The following is a 15664-nucleotide window of genomic DNA, read 5'->3' as shown; positions in this document are numbered from 1 at the left end:
TAAGTGACAGCTTTGCTAAGGCAGGTCCTGGCAAGCAGAGATCTTTAGTTGTAGTAGAGCGACACCTCGTGGTCAGTTTGGAAAACACAAGGTCTATGAAGGAATTTCTGGTTCCTGGACTTGAGGATAGTATTAATGCATAACCTCTCTGTTGCTGAAATGTGCTAGAGGTTAGGTTGGCTTTTGCCTAGCTCTTCTGGCATTGGAGAGTTGGGTAATGTTGAAGAAGCTAGGCATGGAGGACCTCCGAGTGCTGGAAGGCTTCCTGGCCTGGTGGTGGACAAGTCACACAGCAGGCAATGCTATGGCTCATTGCTTTAATTTCTCAACTGCAATGAAACAGTGCTGGGCACGAAGTGGCTCCTTTTCCCCTGTCTCTCTGTAGAGCTTTTCCTAATATTCAGAGCAGTGACTCCTTCACCCCATCAGGAAAAATGTGAAAATCTCGCTGTTTACCAGCTTCCTGCAGCAATGGGCTTTCTAGAAGCCCTGTGATACGATGCAGGCAAACAGCCACCATCAAGGAGAGGAGGAGAGTGAGCCAGAGCAACGCTGACCCTGGTCACAGCAGGCAGAAATGGGGATGGGCAAGGTCCTAGGACCCACTGTTGGCATCAGACTTGGTACCTCGATTTTCTTACCAAGAGGAGCCTGCCAAATGAGGGACTTCTTCTGTCCAGTATGAGGAAGTGCAGGGACGTTTCGGCGGGAAGCAAAACATCTGAAGCAAGGTGGGAGCTGAAGTGTGGAGGGCATTTGTCCAGGTGCGGATGGGACCTGGAGGGCTAAAGCGAACGCAAGCATCCAGTTGAGGTTCAAGCCCAGCGAGTGGTCCTCATCCCGGGAAGCTGTGGAAGCAGATAGGATGGAGGGGGAGCAGGTGGAGCAGAAGGCTGAAGGTTCCTGGGGCCCCCAGGCTGCAATCCAGCAGAATGACCCAGCACCAAGGGCTTCTGCGTGGGAGGGAGCCTGCGACTTGAAAATGTGCAGTGAAAGACTCAGCAGGAGTGGAGGATGGACTGGACTGGACGGAGGACTCAGTGGAGAATGTGTGGGGAGCTGCAGGGGGAGAGGTGGGGAAGGCTGCGTGCCTACTGTAGCCTTCCAGATCTTTCAAATACAGGAGACTGATGTGTCCAGATGGTGTGTAGATGTGTTGGCATGTGGGGGTGGTGGGTATTGGATATCCATTCCTTTTCCTGTTAACCAAAATGCTGATGATCAAAGGGTATTTCATGTCAAAGATGACAGGTTGAGCCTCAGAGACCTAGTCTGAGCCTGGTGAGTAAGTTTCCTGTCTTGCATGTTATCTCCAACCAAGATGGAAGTTTCTTAGTTTACTCTTGTCAGGCTTCCACTTTTTTTGAGATACACAATGACCTTCTTACACCCACGCAGACTGTAAAATTTGGCTTGCAATTCACTAAATCCATTTAGGTCTTCTTCAATGTCCTGTTTATTCTTTGTGAGAGTGGACCCTGCCATGGCCACTCTGCCGTGACGTGTCTGTGTGTCTGGTGCATCGTGTGTACATGTGTGAGATGTTGTGTTTGTACATGTTGTATACATCCCGAAATGCTCACAGCAGATCCCAGTGCTGGACCAGGCGGACTCCAGGAGCAGGAATTCCATGTGGGGAAACATACATGTGGGTGGGTAGGCAGCCACGGGCTTGAGCTGTCATCTATTGCTTCCTGGGATTGGGCAATAGCAGGAAGCTGGGATGGGGTGGAGCTGGGACTCAAACTCGGGCCCTTGTATATGCCGGCAGCTTAACTGAGCTGTGAAATGTCTGCCCCAGTTTCGTGTGTTTAAGTGTTTAAATGGATAAAGGAAAGTGGTTGACCACTGCCTCTGCTGAATGTTTTTCTCTTCTCCCTTAGTGAGGAGGTAGAGGTGGTCAGCTGTGGGCTGCCAGGCTCTGAGGACCTATGGCGTCTGAAAGGCCACCCAGGGAGGTAATGAGGTCTCCCTCATGCCTCTTACAGGGAGTGGTTATTCCAAGAATAGTTCATGAACTGAACTAATATTGAATATTCAGCAGGATAACAGCAATTGGCCTGTCCACTTTTCAGAAGGGGCAGAGAACAAAGACTCATCTTTGGGTACATTATTACTTTGAACTCTGTTCTTTGACCACGCCAGGGTTTGTTCAATCGTCCAAGCATTGAACAAGCATGTCCCTTGGCCCTCTGCTCCACCACCACCCATGCCTTTTGTTTTTAAGCTTCTAATCTCTGAACACTACATGGATGTTAGTCTCTATTTCAATGCTATACCTTGGGAGCTTCGGAACACAGGAAGCACCTGGGAGTTGTCAATCAAACACTCGAGGGTTTGTAGGGTTAGGTGTCTGCCAAAGTTCACGATCCTCAAAGAATGCAAGCTGCCTTCAGTAGGGCTTTCCCTTGCTTTTGGAAAAATTAATTTTGGGAGGTTAGGAAGAGCCACACCATTTGTAGGATCCAGGGGATGGGGGCATGTCAATGGACGTTCCTTGGTCAATGATTACTGAGAATTTCAAGATGGCATCAGCATTAAGCCAAGCAGGTGCCTGTTGAGGCTGGGCTCGCTCTGACAGCACAGAGGCTGTCCACCACGGAAATCCCTCTGGGTCATGCTCTGCAGTGCGTCAGTACCACGGGGATGGCTCATGGTCAACTGAGTAAACTGAGATCAGCACTGGTCTACTTGTAAGGAATGAATGTATCACACAGGCTTGGTTAAGTTCATTTCTCTGAAACAGGTGAAGTTTAAACATGTTTTTATTTCAAGAAATATTGCTTCTGGACTTTTTTGAAGCCAGAATTGTTCTACAAAAGTATTACAGAGTTTTATACAAGATTTATTTTTTTTTTTAAAAAAAGAGCACAGTATGCCTCCTAATAGCTTGAATTCTTTATACAAAGCACATCATTCACGACCATAAATATGTTTATTCTGTCATTCAGCCGGTGACACGCACATCTGATAAACAGCTTAGTTAATTTTAACATATGTACAGTCTGTGAGAAAGACTTGAAGTTACCAAAGTTTTGACTATGACATATTAAATTTCCCTTAGAGGAGTTTATCTTAATACTTGCAGAAGGCATAATTTACTGAAGCATTTGAATTATCCAAAAATAAAAAAACCACTGTTAGGTTAAACAAAAAAAAATCTTCTTGGGAAATTAGAGGAATAGGGTACTCATGATTCTCACTGAGGCCTTTTTTTTTTTTTTTTTTTTTTTGCTGTTATTTAAAACTGTAATAATACAAAACAAGAATACTCGCAGGAATACCGACTTTCAAATGCAATTTTGAATTATGTCTTAAAGGCTTAAAAATAATCTTGGAACACAATGTTACGAAATGAAGCCATCTTACGGCTTATTTCATTATGGAGCATTTAGGATTTGATTTTATTGATTCCTTATGTAAATTTAAAGCCCAACACTTAAGCTTGTTGATCAGAAAACAACACTAAAGATGAAAAATGAAAGATCTTCAGTTATTTTTTTTCTCTTGGCAGGGAAATAATCCACATTTCGCAGTCTGGAGCATGAACAACTTGAGACTAGGCACAAATAGAGCAGGCAACCTTTGTTTTGTTCAGGTATTTATTTATTTGTTCTGACCACCAACATTTATTAGCCATGCCTTTCTGCTAATCAGTTTTAGCAGTGTCGAGGTAAAACACATGCAATATTTCCTGCAAAGTGTATATGAAACAATATGTGCTCTATACTGTGTGTTGTCCTTGAGGCTCTATCGGACCTTGTCACAGTTAGCTCAAGCATTGTGACCGGGCTCAGCCTGCAGACTCACCCAGCAGATATGGCATTCCAATCTCAAAGTGCAACAAATCACCGAATGAAACATGGTGGCACTGAAAACTTGCAATGGTTGCAAAGAACTCAAAGCTTCGTTCTGCAGGCAGTGTGGGTGTGTGCGGAAAGACTCACAGAGCAGGTCAAGTTTCAGAAACTTGGAAAGGCACCATTCTAGCCAGCTTATTTGGAATATATATATGTATATATATATCCCTATAATATTCAAAAGATAATACTATTTCAGAGCCGGACAAAACAAATCAAAACCTCCCACCCTTTATTTCCACTCTTGCCAAAGAGTGAATTACAACACAGAGTCCCTGTGCGTCTATCGCTTGCTCAGGTGCACATTAACTTCTACAGCACAAATGGACACAGGGTAGCTTGGAATATTGGTAGTCATAATTGCTGCCATTAGTTTACCAATAACAAGTGAAAAAGAAATACTGTGTTTCGGGTCAGGTCATCATTTCATCTAATCAGAGGGGAGGGGAGTTGAGGCACTGCCTTCTAGATGCTGTGAGCTGTCCTGCGTGGAATTTTTCTCCACGGTGGCCAGAGGCCTCCCCACTTGGCCGCACCGCACAGGCTGCTCTGGGCTGGCTGTGTGGGCTGTCGGATGGACAGGGGTTCCAGAAGAACGCACAGGAAGATACAGCTGATCTTCAAAAACATCGTCTTCTGGGCCACCCTCCTGGGGAGGCTCTTCCTGGTAGCTGTCCAGGGGTTGCAGCCTGGGGCTGGGCTGGAGAGCCAGCTCCGTCAGGCCGTTTCCACTGACCTCAGGTTCCAGGGGATGGATGTTTTCACGTCCCTCCCTGTTTTCAGTTTGACCACGGCTCCAGTGTTCAGAATGCAAACGACTCACTTCTGGAATGTCATTATTCCATTCAAGTTTATCCTCTGCATCTAACGGGGACTGGTTCCAAGGCAGGGTTCGAAGGTCAGCTGGCAGGGTCACATGAGGTGCTTCCTCAGCTGCAGGACTTGGGTCTGCATCTGGCTGGGCTGAGGCCATCTCGGGCGGCACAGGCAGCTCGGCTGAGATACCTGGGAGTCCAAGGCTTGGTGCAGTTTTCGTCTTATTTGCTTTCTTTTGCTCGAAGTGACTGTTCAGCAGTGCAAATACTCTATCTACATCCTTCAAGTAGTGAGTCCAGTCAGCCAGACTAAGTCTATAGTTTTGTCTGTATGCGTAGATGCTTTCAGTCACACGGTACAAGTCCTCCAGACCTTGCCAGCTGTTGTTGGCAGAGAGCCTGGGAAGGTTAGCCTTCCCATCCATCCCATAATTGTCCTCTGGGAAAAGAGAGGCAAAGGTGGTGCATTAGTTGAGAAAATGAGTCCTGCTTATCTAAATAAACCACTCAGATCATTCCTACAGACTAAAACGGTTTGGAATACAACATGATCAAGTGTTCTCCATTAGCACTTTGTGATCAAGGAGGGGGTGTTAGGTTACAAAGGCGACTGTACACAAGGAATTGGGCAAAAGATGAAATACATGACAACTCCTAGGAGGAGGCATGGTTGCTTGGTGTTGGAAGTGGCCTCGTCCTGTCAGACTTGGACTGAAGTTTTACCACTGGTTACTCAGGTGCCCTGTGTGAAACCCTCGTGGTCTGTTCCCTCATCTGTCAAGTGTGGGACAAAACCTTTCCTAACTTCACGTACAAATGGAAGGTTCTACCTTACAGAGTTGCTGCATGAATGGTGGACTTGAACATATCAATGTAACAGGCATGGCTTTGGATGATTTTTTTTATTCTACATTCCAGGGAAAAATAATTTCACTTTCCTTTTCTTTTTTTTTTTATGCCCAATAAATATGTTGTTTTCTGTTTCCAATATAAAGCCAAACTTGAATGTGATTAAACTCTAAATCAAAATAGAACCCCAAGAGTTCTATGTCTTAGCTAAGTCTATATAGCCTAGACAAGTCAGTCACTGGAGGGGTTTTATTCTCCCTCAGATCTGTCTCCATTCCTGGTATGACTACAGTCCTGAAGGAAACAATACTTTTACCCTAGTTGTGACTAAGGTCATGTAGAGAGGTGGCCTGGATGAATGCAGTAAACTATCAAAAGGAGACATAGATTAGCTGCAAAAATTAGTATCGCTACACAAAGCCCACTCCACGGGTTTTAAAAGAATGACAGAATTCTGTAACCTTCAGGTCACCTGTAATTTAAAAATCCACCAAATTCCAGAAGAGCTGTGTGTTGCACTTGGTCACTCTCCCTAGGGAACAGCAAAGATGGGAAAAGAGAGAAGTGAGGTGGAAGCCATAGGCTGATGGTCAGCTTGCAGGATGAACTAGTCCCAGTGGGAAATAGCACCGAGAGCGAGGAGGGAATGAGCTTTGTGCACGATAGCGGCAGGTGTTTGGTTTGGCAGTGAAGAAGCTGGTCAGGAAGCTCAATCCCATAGCAGCAGGCTTGGGTTGCAGCCGCAGCTTTACTCCTTAGTCCAGTTTCTTTCTATCATACACCTGGGGAGGCAGGAGGTGACGGTTCAAATGGTTAGATCCCTAACGCCTATGAGAGAGACTTGGAAAAAGTCCTGGGCTCCTGGCCAGGCAGCTGGCTCAGCCCAGGCTATTACAATCATGCTGCAGATGAACCAGTGGACAGAAAACCTCCGTCTTTCTCTCAAACAAATAAATAAACACTTAAAAAAGGAAGCGTGCGCGACTCAAAGAGGCAGTTTTGGAAGGCATTGCTCCAGGGAATGAAGGGTACAAAGGTGGGGAGAAACACCTTTGAAAAACGGGGGGCCGAGGGGAGGGCACAAGCCAGAAGGCAGGCATGCCAGGTCCTGGAAGAAGAAAAAAGAGAAAGAGAAAGCACTGTAAAATACACTATTTCTCCCCCTCCCCACTCTTGACTCATAGCACAATTAAAAGTATATTTGATTGTACAGAGAGGAAGGCATCCTCTAAACATGGAATTTGTGAGCACTCCAAATTTATGGAATGAAATCGGCCTAAATTCATAAGAAGTTACATTTCAAGAAAATAGAAAACGAGAATAAAAAGTCAGTCATCTCTTTTGCCCCTGCCAAAATAAACCATATGGTAAAGCAACACACAACCCTCCAGCGGTAAGTCAACTGAACGTTCTCAGTCAAGCATCTAGGGATCTGAAAATCATGTTAAATAAGAAAACAAAGTATGGGCCAGGAATCTCCTATCCAGCCAACCTCTCCTACAAGTCCCAAGACTATGAAGAGCAGCTTACAGCATGTTAGAATGTTAGGAATCCTGGAGACATGAACCATTCCTCAACAATCTTCTAGGAGATGAGTTTTCAACTGAGAAATCACTGGGGAAACTTTAGCAAAGGGATTGATGATGGAGAGTTAATTACATTTATTTCATCTAGAAGAAATACAAAGGTAGATGCATGGTGAAAAACAACGTCTGCATTTTATATAACAGAGAGAAAATAATGCAGTGAAAAATGGAAGAAATAAAATAGATGAAAGAGAAGGAGATCCTTGGAAATGGTTCAGGTCCGAGGAGGGTGGTAAAGAATGCCATTCAAAACTGATCAGTGAGCCCGGCGGAGTGGCCTAGCGGCTAAAGTTCTCGCCTTGAAAGCCCCGGGATCCCATATGGGCGCCGGTTCTAATCCCGGCAGCTCCACTTCCCATCCAGCTCCCTGCTTGTGGCCTGGGAAAACAGTTGAGGACGGCCCAATGCATTGGGACCCTGCACCCGCGTGGGAGACCCGGAAGAGGTTCCTGGTTCCCGGCTTCGGATCGGCGCACATCGGCCCATTGCGGCTCACTTGGGGAGTGAATCATAGGACAGAGGATCTTCCTCTCTGTCTCTCCTCCTCTGTGTATATCTGGCTGTAATAAAATGAATAAATCTTTAAAAAAAAACCTGATCAGTGAGATAATGAGAGGTGAAATAAGAAAACAGGGCTTCAGGGCATTATAAATATATAAATACAGAGGCAACCAGAAGGACCAAAATATAGCCCTTCCTAAGTACCAAAGAGGGAATACAATACCCGTTTCTATGTGGAATAGATAGAAGACACAATGAGAAATACACACGATGACAGGACAGATTCAGGCCAACCCAGAGCAGATGAATTAAAACCGAGTGTGAGTACTTATGGAATGCCACTGGGCCCGCCAAGCGGACCTCTGAGTACATGCTCAACCTCAGCCCCTGGGGCAGGGGAGTTGGCGGTCATTCAGGGACCAGCTGAACACAGACCTTTTCTCGCAACTCTTGGAGGACAGCAAGAACTGTTCTGTCTGCCCACAGCAGACACAGAAACCACATGGATTCCTCCCAGGAAAGGCCCAGCACAGAGCTGACAGGTGGGTTACATTGGGCCAACTCTGGGAACCCTGAGGGGTTTTATCAGTGAATTCTGACATGAATAGACTCTGGGAACTGGGCCCTGCCTTCTGAGTGATGAAAGCTAATGTTCAAAATATTAGTAATGGATTGGAATAGAAGATATTGTACCAGGTTGGACCACCAGATTGAATTTCTTCAGACCTAAGGACACACTTTTTAGTCAGTTTCCAACAGACAACAGTGGATGACATCCTATTGTAAGCCATCATCCTCAGAGTAATTTGTTCACTAGGGAAGCAGGAAGAGCAGTGAAAACATTTGGTGCAAAAACTGGGTGGGATGGTTTCATGGAGCAGTTAGTATGTCGCTGAGACACCTGTCTCCCATATCAGAGTACCTGGCTCAAGTCCTGTCTGCTTCTAATCTAGCTCCTGCTAAGGCAGACCCTGGAAAGCAGTAGATGATGGCTCAAGTTCTTAGGTTCTTGGTTCCCATATGTGGGAGTCGCAAATTGAGTTCCAAGCTCCTGGCTTTGTCCTGGCCTAGCCTTGACTGTATCATGCATTTAAGGATTGAGCCACTCGATCCAAGATCTCTCTCCCTGTTTCTCCCTGTATATCTCCGTCTTTCAAATGAACGAAAAATTTGAGAATAAAATGATGGGAGTAGTAGATGTTCCCTCTAGCTGTTAGGATACCTGCGCGCGTGTGTACACACACACACAAACACATACACACACATTGCAAAGGCTGAGTTTGATAGCTGCCTTTGGCTTCTGACTCCAGATTTCTGCTAATGCAGACCATTGGAGGGACTAAGTGATGATTCAAGTAATTGGTTCCTGTAACCTACACAGGAGACTTGAATTGAGCTCCTGATTCCTGGCTTCAGCCCAGCCTAACTTTTGTTGGCCTTTGAGGAATGGATCAACAGATAGGAACTGTGTTTGCTGTGTTTCTCCTTCTCTCTTTTCCTCTGCTTTTCAAATAAAAGTAAAATGAAATAAAATAAAAGGGAGCCAAAAAAAGGGCATGATTGGTTTACATACCATGCTCAAGATGAGGAGGCTAAGAAAGTGTCTTCACTGATGGTTTCCCTGCCACTTTTAGGATGGTGTGGAGAAGAGGTGAGGGGAAGAATCTGTTGCTGTTATGTACTTGCATGTCACATTAGCTTTGTCATTTCCTACCAGATTCCAGGATCAAGGAGGCACCTGTTCAAACAACTTTGTGCAAGAGTTTATCATAATCGACCCAATAGAGACAGAAAACTCAAAAGCGTAATTTCCATAGAAGAAAAAGAAAGGTTATTAGAAAACTTCAAGAACTACTCCACAAAGAAGAACTGGATCCATTTGTTTACATAGGAAACTTTTACCAAAAGTGCCACAAAAGAGATTACTTTTTTTTTAAGATTTATTTATTTTATTGGAAAGGCACATGTACAGAGAGGAGGAGAGACAGAGAGGAAGGTCCTCTGTCCTATGATTCACTCCCCAAGTGGCCGCAACAGCTGATGCTGCTCCGATCCAAACCCAGGAGCCAGGAACTTCTTTGCAGGTCTCCCATGCGGGCGCAGGGTCCCAAGGCTTTGGGCCGTCCTCAACTGCTTTCCCAGGCCACAAGCAGGGAGCTGGATGGGAAGTGGAGCTGCCAGGATTAGAATTGGTGCCTATATGGGATCCCGGGGCATTCAAGGCGAGGACCTTAACCATTATGTTATCGTGCTGGGCCCACACAAAAGAGATTCTTGACATAGACTATTCCAGAACACAGAAAAATCTAACTCTCAGATTCTCTTTATGGAGCAGGTATAGCAATAATAGCTATGGCAGGCAGGATAATGGGCCTCCAAAGACAGTTTTCTCCTGTCTGCAGAAACTGTGCATGCAGTAATTTCTGTGGCCAAATGGACACTGCAGAGGGGATTAAGTTATGGGTCTTGAGATGGCGAAACTGTCTTTGAGTTCCAGACGAGGTCATGATCATTCTTATGGGCAAAGGAGGCAAGGGAGTTAGGTACAAGAGTGAATCACTGGAAATCAGAGGAGAGAAGGAAGGAAAGAAAGAGGGGAGGAAAGAAGAGACATGAAGGTTAGCTTCGTGGCTGACTTCTAAGATGCAAGAAGGAGTCATGATGAAGGAAGGCAGACAATCACTAGAAACAGAAAATGGCATGGAAAGGGGGTCTACCCTGAGCTCCCTGCAGCAGCACAGTCCTGCTGGCACCTTCATTTCAGACTGTTAAGAACTGACACAGACTTCCGACCTTCAGAAATACCAGAGAATAAGCCTATATTGTTTCAATATTATAATTTACCAGAACAGCAATAAGAAATGAATAAAATACCTAGCAGATAGCGCAAGACAACAAAAAGGAAATGATAGGCCAATTACATTTTAAATATAATATAGAAAATTTCAATGAACAGAATTCAGTATTAGTTAAGTAAATAGTGCACAATGACCAAGTGGAATTTATTCCAGGAATGAAAGCCTGATTTGTTCTTAGCAAATCTATTAATACAAGGTGCCCTGTTAACAACTCTAAAGAGGAAACTTTTCTGGACATCTCTACCATTGTGGAGAAAGCTTTTGACCAAGTCAACATTTATGAATGATGCGAACACTGACCAAGGAACAGATGCCTATTTCGTTACCACTTTGAAAATGTACACATCTTAGTCCTGACACCTGCCTCTCATTTAGTGAGGGAATTCTAAAAGCATGTTCACCAAGATCAGGAACAAGATAACATACTGGAAACATCAGTTCTACACATATACCATGACTTGCTTTGGGTCTGTTCCCATTCAATCCAACAATACATGGTGAGCAATGAAGTTCTCATCAAATGTTGTATTTGGGGGCTTCCTGAGTCCCAGACATGACTTGGTAGTTGTTCTCTTAGTAACTCTGTGTCAAGATTTTCTGTCTGCAACGTGGATAGCTACAGCAAAGTAAAGTTCCCTACGGATTATGTCTGAAAATACCAGATTGTTTTGAGTCATAAGGTTGCCTTACTGCTGCTCCCTGGAAAGGAACCTTGGTAAGGACACTTGCATGAGCTTACATGAGCTTACATGTCACTCCTGTACACAGACCATCAACAGGTAATAATGCCAAGGCCATGTGAAAATGATCCAAGAAACAGTTGATTATTTCATCCTTTGAGTAGTGATGGCAGAGGCCCAAGAAAGGGAGAAACCCAAAGGTCATTGAATTACCTTTTAAGAGCAATTAACCATTCTTTACTTCAAAGGAAAGATGACTTAATGGAGAATAACTCAGTTCTAACTGGCGTGATGGTGGAAATAACCCAACTTTTTTAGCCTTTTTCATGATAAAAGTAAAAGAACACTAGACTGAAGATCCTTAGCTGCAAAACTTAATACACGATAAAATAACTGTATAGCCAATGTCTAGTGTTAGGTACAAATACAGTGTCACACTTTGGAAATGTCTTAATGTGATCCAGGGGAAGTAGGCAGCATAGACCTTGATTGACTTGAGTGTTTCTGGGAAGGTGTTTGTTTAGTTCGTTGGTTAAGATGCTAAGGTCTTGTGTAGGAGTGCCTGGGTGTAGTATCTACTTCTTGCCCCTGATTCCAATCTCCTGATCATGCAGTCCTTGTCATGTGTTTGGTTCACGCCACTCTCAGGCCAAACCTGTTCTGAGCTCTTGGCTGCTAGCATTGGCTCTGATCACCCTGGGCATTTGGGAGAGTGAATAACAAATGGTCACCTATCTTCCTCTCTTTCTCCTTAAATCAAAAAGGTAAAAATAAAAATAAAAAAAAGTTTAAAAAGAATGCTTTCCTATTATCTCATCTTCGTGTACTAGAGGAGGAAGGACATGTGACTGGTGTTGGGCAGAATAAAGGAAGGAAGGAAAGATGAGATTGAAAAGATAAAAAAGATATACATAAATGGTAATAAACTAGCCTCAACAGTCCAGCATCATTTGTCTTGCTGCTGGTGCCTGTATTCCACACTGCCTCTCCTGTGATCATTTGACTTGTCCTGAGACGACTGAACTACCTCTGAAAGGAGGAAGCTGAGATGAAAGCCCAGGAGCCGAGGTGCTTACCAGGACATAAGCAGGATGCCTTGGACCAGCAATCCGCTTGCTTCTCTGGGAATATATCAGTGTGATGGCACCAAGTAAGTTCATGTGTTTTTTGTTTTATTTTGTTTTCATGGAAAAAATTTCCCCCAATTAAATGTACCAACCAGAATGCTGACACATGAATGTCTCAGTGTTAGTGCTTCCCCAATCCCTGTCTACACTGCACAGTACACTTCTACAGATCTCTAAGGTCAACGCTTGGTGTGAAAAGTAGCAATGGTTGCCACTGCCGAATGACTAAGCGGTGGGCCAGCAGGTGTCTGATGCTTTTCTCCAGTACTATGCGGTAGGAGGTGTGGATGACGGTGAGAAATGGTGTAAGATGAGGAGGCTGAAGGTTGTTTTGGAGGTTTTGCATGTCAGACACTATTGTCTTAGTATTGTTTTGGGGGGGAAAAATGCTTTGACCTCAGGTATGTATTCCCACCCAGTAGCACAACTTACTTATTCATCACGTCCTTATAGAGTTTTCTGACTTGTACGAATGGCTGCTGATTTGGTGAGAAAAGTTAACTAAAGACCACTGACCAAGGAATTTTTTAGATTTCCCCCAACATAGCGAATGAGCATTTGAGAATGCTCTTAAAATTTTCATCAGTCCTTGTGTACCTTGGATAATTATCTAATAGAACTCTATGGTTTGTTTCCGTGAGGAAAACAAAGTGTAAGCATGACAAAGACATTCATCTCCCACCCTCTCCAAGGCTCTCAAAGGCTGCCCTCCCCGTCCACTCCCACTCCTTTCACATCATTTCATGCTTAAAAGCATCATCCAACAGGCAAACAAAACAAAACAAAAAGCAGCAACAACAACAATAACAAAAAACATGGCAATGAGTAAATGCTCTGAAAGATGTCTTGCTGAGGCAGTGAAGTGATTGGAAAGCAGAATGAAAAACTTGTAACCAATGATACAAGATGGCAGAGAATGCTGTTAGAACAAACATGCACCCCAAGCTATACCCTGTGCAACATGGGAAGAAACAGAAATTAGTTGAAATAACTGGAACATGCAATTATTGGGAAAGAAGCTGCCGAGAATAAAAAAGTGTGAATACCTGTGTAGATCATAGCTTCCTCCATCTTTATTTCCTGATATAGGAAAATAGAAGAGTAATTTATGTTAGATTTAGAACTCATAAACCATCCACTATGTAGTTTTCCATGCACAACATCTAAGTCCTAAAAAGAAATATATTGTGTTAAATACAGTGAGGGCTAGAGTCCAACAGAGATTTTTCTATTAGGTTTAAAAAAAAATGAGGATTGAAAGCTAAAAGTAAAAAGGTTTAAGATTAAAAATATATATATACATGAGACACGAGAGAAAAATTGAGAGTGGATAGGAAGGGAGGAGAGTTCATTTAAAAGCAATGAGAAAAAATAATTCTAGAAGTCTGTGGAATTCTCAAAGCTAAATTTTGGTTATTTTTAGATGAAACACTTGAAAAACTGGGCCGCTAATAATCAATCATAGAAATGATGCCGAGTGTGGAGAGGACTGCTTCAAGTGCAGCAGCAATAACTGGTTCCCCCTGCTGTCGTTTCACTAGGAAGAGACACTATCACATTTCACTAAGCAGAATCGTTATGTCATCACCAACAGGAGTTAAGAAAGCTATGATCTTTTGGGAAGAAATATCTGGGTATAACAGGTCAAGTGTGTTGAATGGTTGGTTTAGATTCCAGTCTCTGGTGGGTCCTTTTTTTCTTTATCTCTCTCTTCCTTCCTTTTCTTTGTGAGATTGGAGCAAAAGATCAATAGATATGAAGAATATTTGAAAAAAAAAATTGAGCTTAGTGAGGTCAGTGACAAGAGACCTATTTTGTGAGTCTAGTCCCCCTGGCAGTTCCCCCCAAGTAGGTGTTAACTGAGAAGTGTTGATTGAGGCCTGAGATGTGATATTTCTCACAGGACTTATAATTTCCTCTGGGATTCCTGTAGCATGAAAGTCATTGGAACCCTATAGTGGTGGAAACGACAGGAGAGGAGATTGTCTATTTTGAGATGGGACCATTTTCCCCCTTTAACTCACATGGCCCAGAGAGCTGCCCACTTTAATGGTTGCTGCGCTGGCTCTGCCTGGGCTCAGAGATATAGCTATAGAAGATCCCAGAAAACAGCTGCAAGAAAACTGCTCCCAAACGCCTGGAAGGCCAGTTCTTCCTTTTGGGACTGACTTGTTGTGCCAATGGTAATACCCTTAGCTTCAGCTCTTTTTCCTTCCTGCTATGGACCGCTGACATTTCAATTTCTGCAGAAATGACGAGAAGGGAATGGGTATTCTCATTATCCACGAAGGAGCTCGGGATCACATCACAAAGAGCTGCATTCCCCTCACCAAAGGAAGTGAGTTTGACACAGCAGGTCAGGGAAGGAACTTCTGGCAGGTCCCAACGAGGCCCTTGTTTACCGACAGATGCCAAGCTAATGTACTCCTCACACAGCTCTAGTTTCAAATGGGAAAAACTTGTATAAGAAATCTAATTCCCTATGACATGAGCTTGGATCCTACAGAGGTCATTTCAAAATGTGATAAGCAGAAATACAGAATTGTGTGTGTCCATCTATGTTCTCTCAAAGAAAAGGAAATTGTGGTTTACAGCGATGACAAAGACTTCGCAAAAGTTTTCATCTCATTTTCTGGTAGATGCTTCTACCAGGAATCAAGCTTTACTAATTGAATAGACCTGTGTGACAGATTCAAAGGAAGTGCTCACTGAACGTTTTGGTGGATTAAGTTTTTCATTAATGCTTCCAGGGCTAAGTTTAGAGAGCCAATTACGTGTGGAATTACCTGGAAAGTTTCCTGTGTAAGTATCACCAACTGGATGCTTCTATGCACAGGAATATTTTAAAGGCAGAAAACCTGGTAACAGTTGGTAAGATAAAACAAGATAAATCTTTTCCTTACCCATGTCAAGGCCTTTAGGTCTTGGGTTACATTGCTTGTACCCTTGACAGCTTCTGAGTTCCATTAGTTGAACATGTAGCTGATTCAAAACTCCTCGTTCTACTGTGTGCACTGTGTTCGTGAGCTGGGGAGGAAGAGGGCAGGACAATGTGTTTCAGCTCTTGCTGTGATGATCCTGTTCTCACCAACCTTCATAAAGTGAAACATACTGTCTTACCTGGTAAGGATCTGTATTCATGTCAAAATATTCCAGAAAGCCAGTAGCAAACTCGCAGAAGAGAAAGTTATGTGTCTCATTGACTGTTCGCAAACACCAGTATGTGTTATTGTTAGAACTTGTGCAAGCACAGAATGATCCCACTGGTGGGTGAAAAGAAAAACAAAACAGAATGAATAACCTTATAGCAAGCTGCTTCAGAGTTTGGCTTTACACTTTGAGGTTGATTTTTTCCCCCATAGATGTTGTGGTTTGATATTATATATCT

The 15664-nt window shown here is 43.6% G+C and overlaps 1 protein-coding gene across 6 annotated transcripts in view; it reads right to left on the bottom strand.

Moving 5' to 3' along the window:
- Positions 1-3807: 3807 nt before the first annotated feature.
- The window catches only part of SULF1 (sulfatase 1), a 167831-nt gene continuing 155974 nt past the window's right edge, over positions 3808-15664 (bottom strand). For 3 of the 6 annotated variants that reach the window (XM_058668715.1, XM_058668714.1, XM_058668716.1), the window contains 3 exons: positions 15397-15539; positions 15180-15303; positions 3808-5114 (listed from right to left, as the gene is read on the bottom strand). In XM_058668715.1, the coding sequence (XP_058524698.1) occupies positions 4291-5114; positions 15180-15303; positions 15397-15539 (1091 nt within the window). In that variant the 3' untranslated portion in view covers positions 3808-4290. Of the gene's footprint in view, positions 5115-13198; positions 13357-15179; positions 15304-15396; positions 15540-15664 lie in introns of those variants that run through there. The other 3 variants (XM_058668717.1, XM_058668718.1, XM_004588108.3) reach the window with 2 other exon arrangements.

Source organism: Ochotona princeps, chromosome 9, assembly GCF_030435755.1.
Source record: "Ochotona princeps isolate mOchPri1 chromosome 9, mOchPri1.hap1, whole genome shotgun sequence".
NCBI classification, from domain to species: Eukaryota; Metazoa; Chordata; class Mammalia; order Lagomorpha; family Ochotonidae; genus Ochotona; species Ochotona princeps.
Note: the sequence above shows the minus strand (reverse complement) of the source record. Positions and strands in the feature narration are given on the sequence as shown.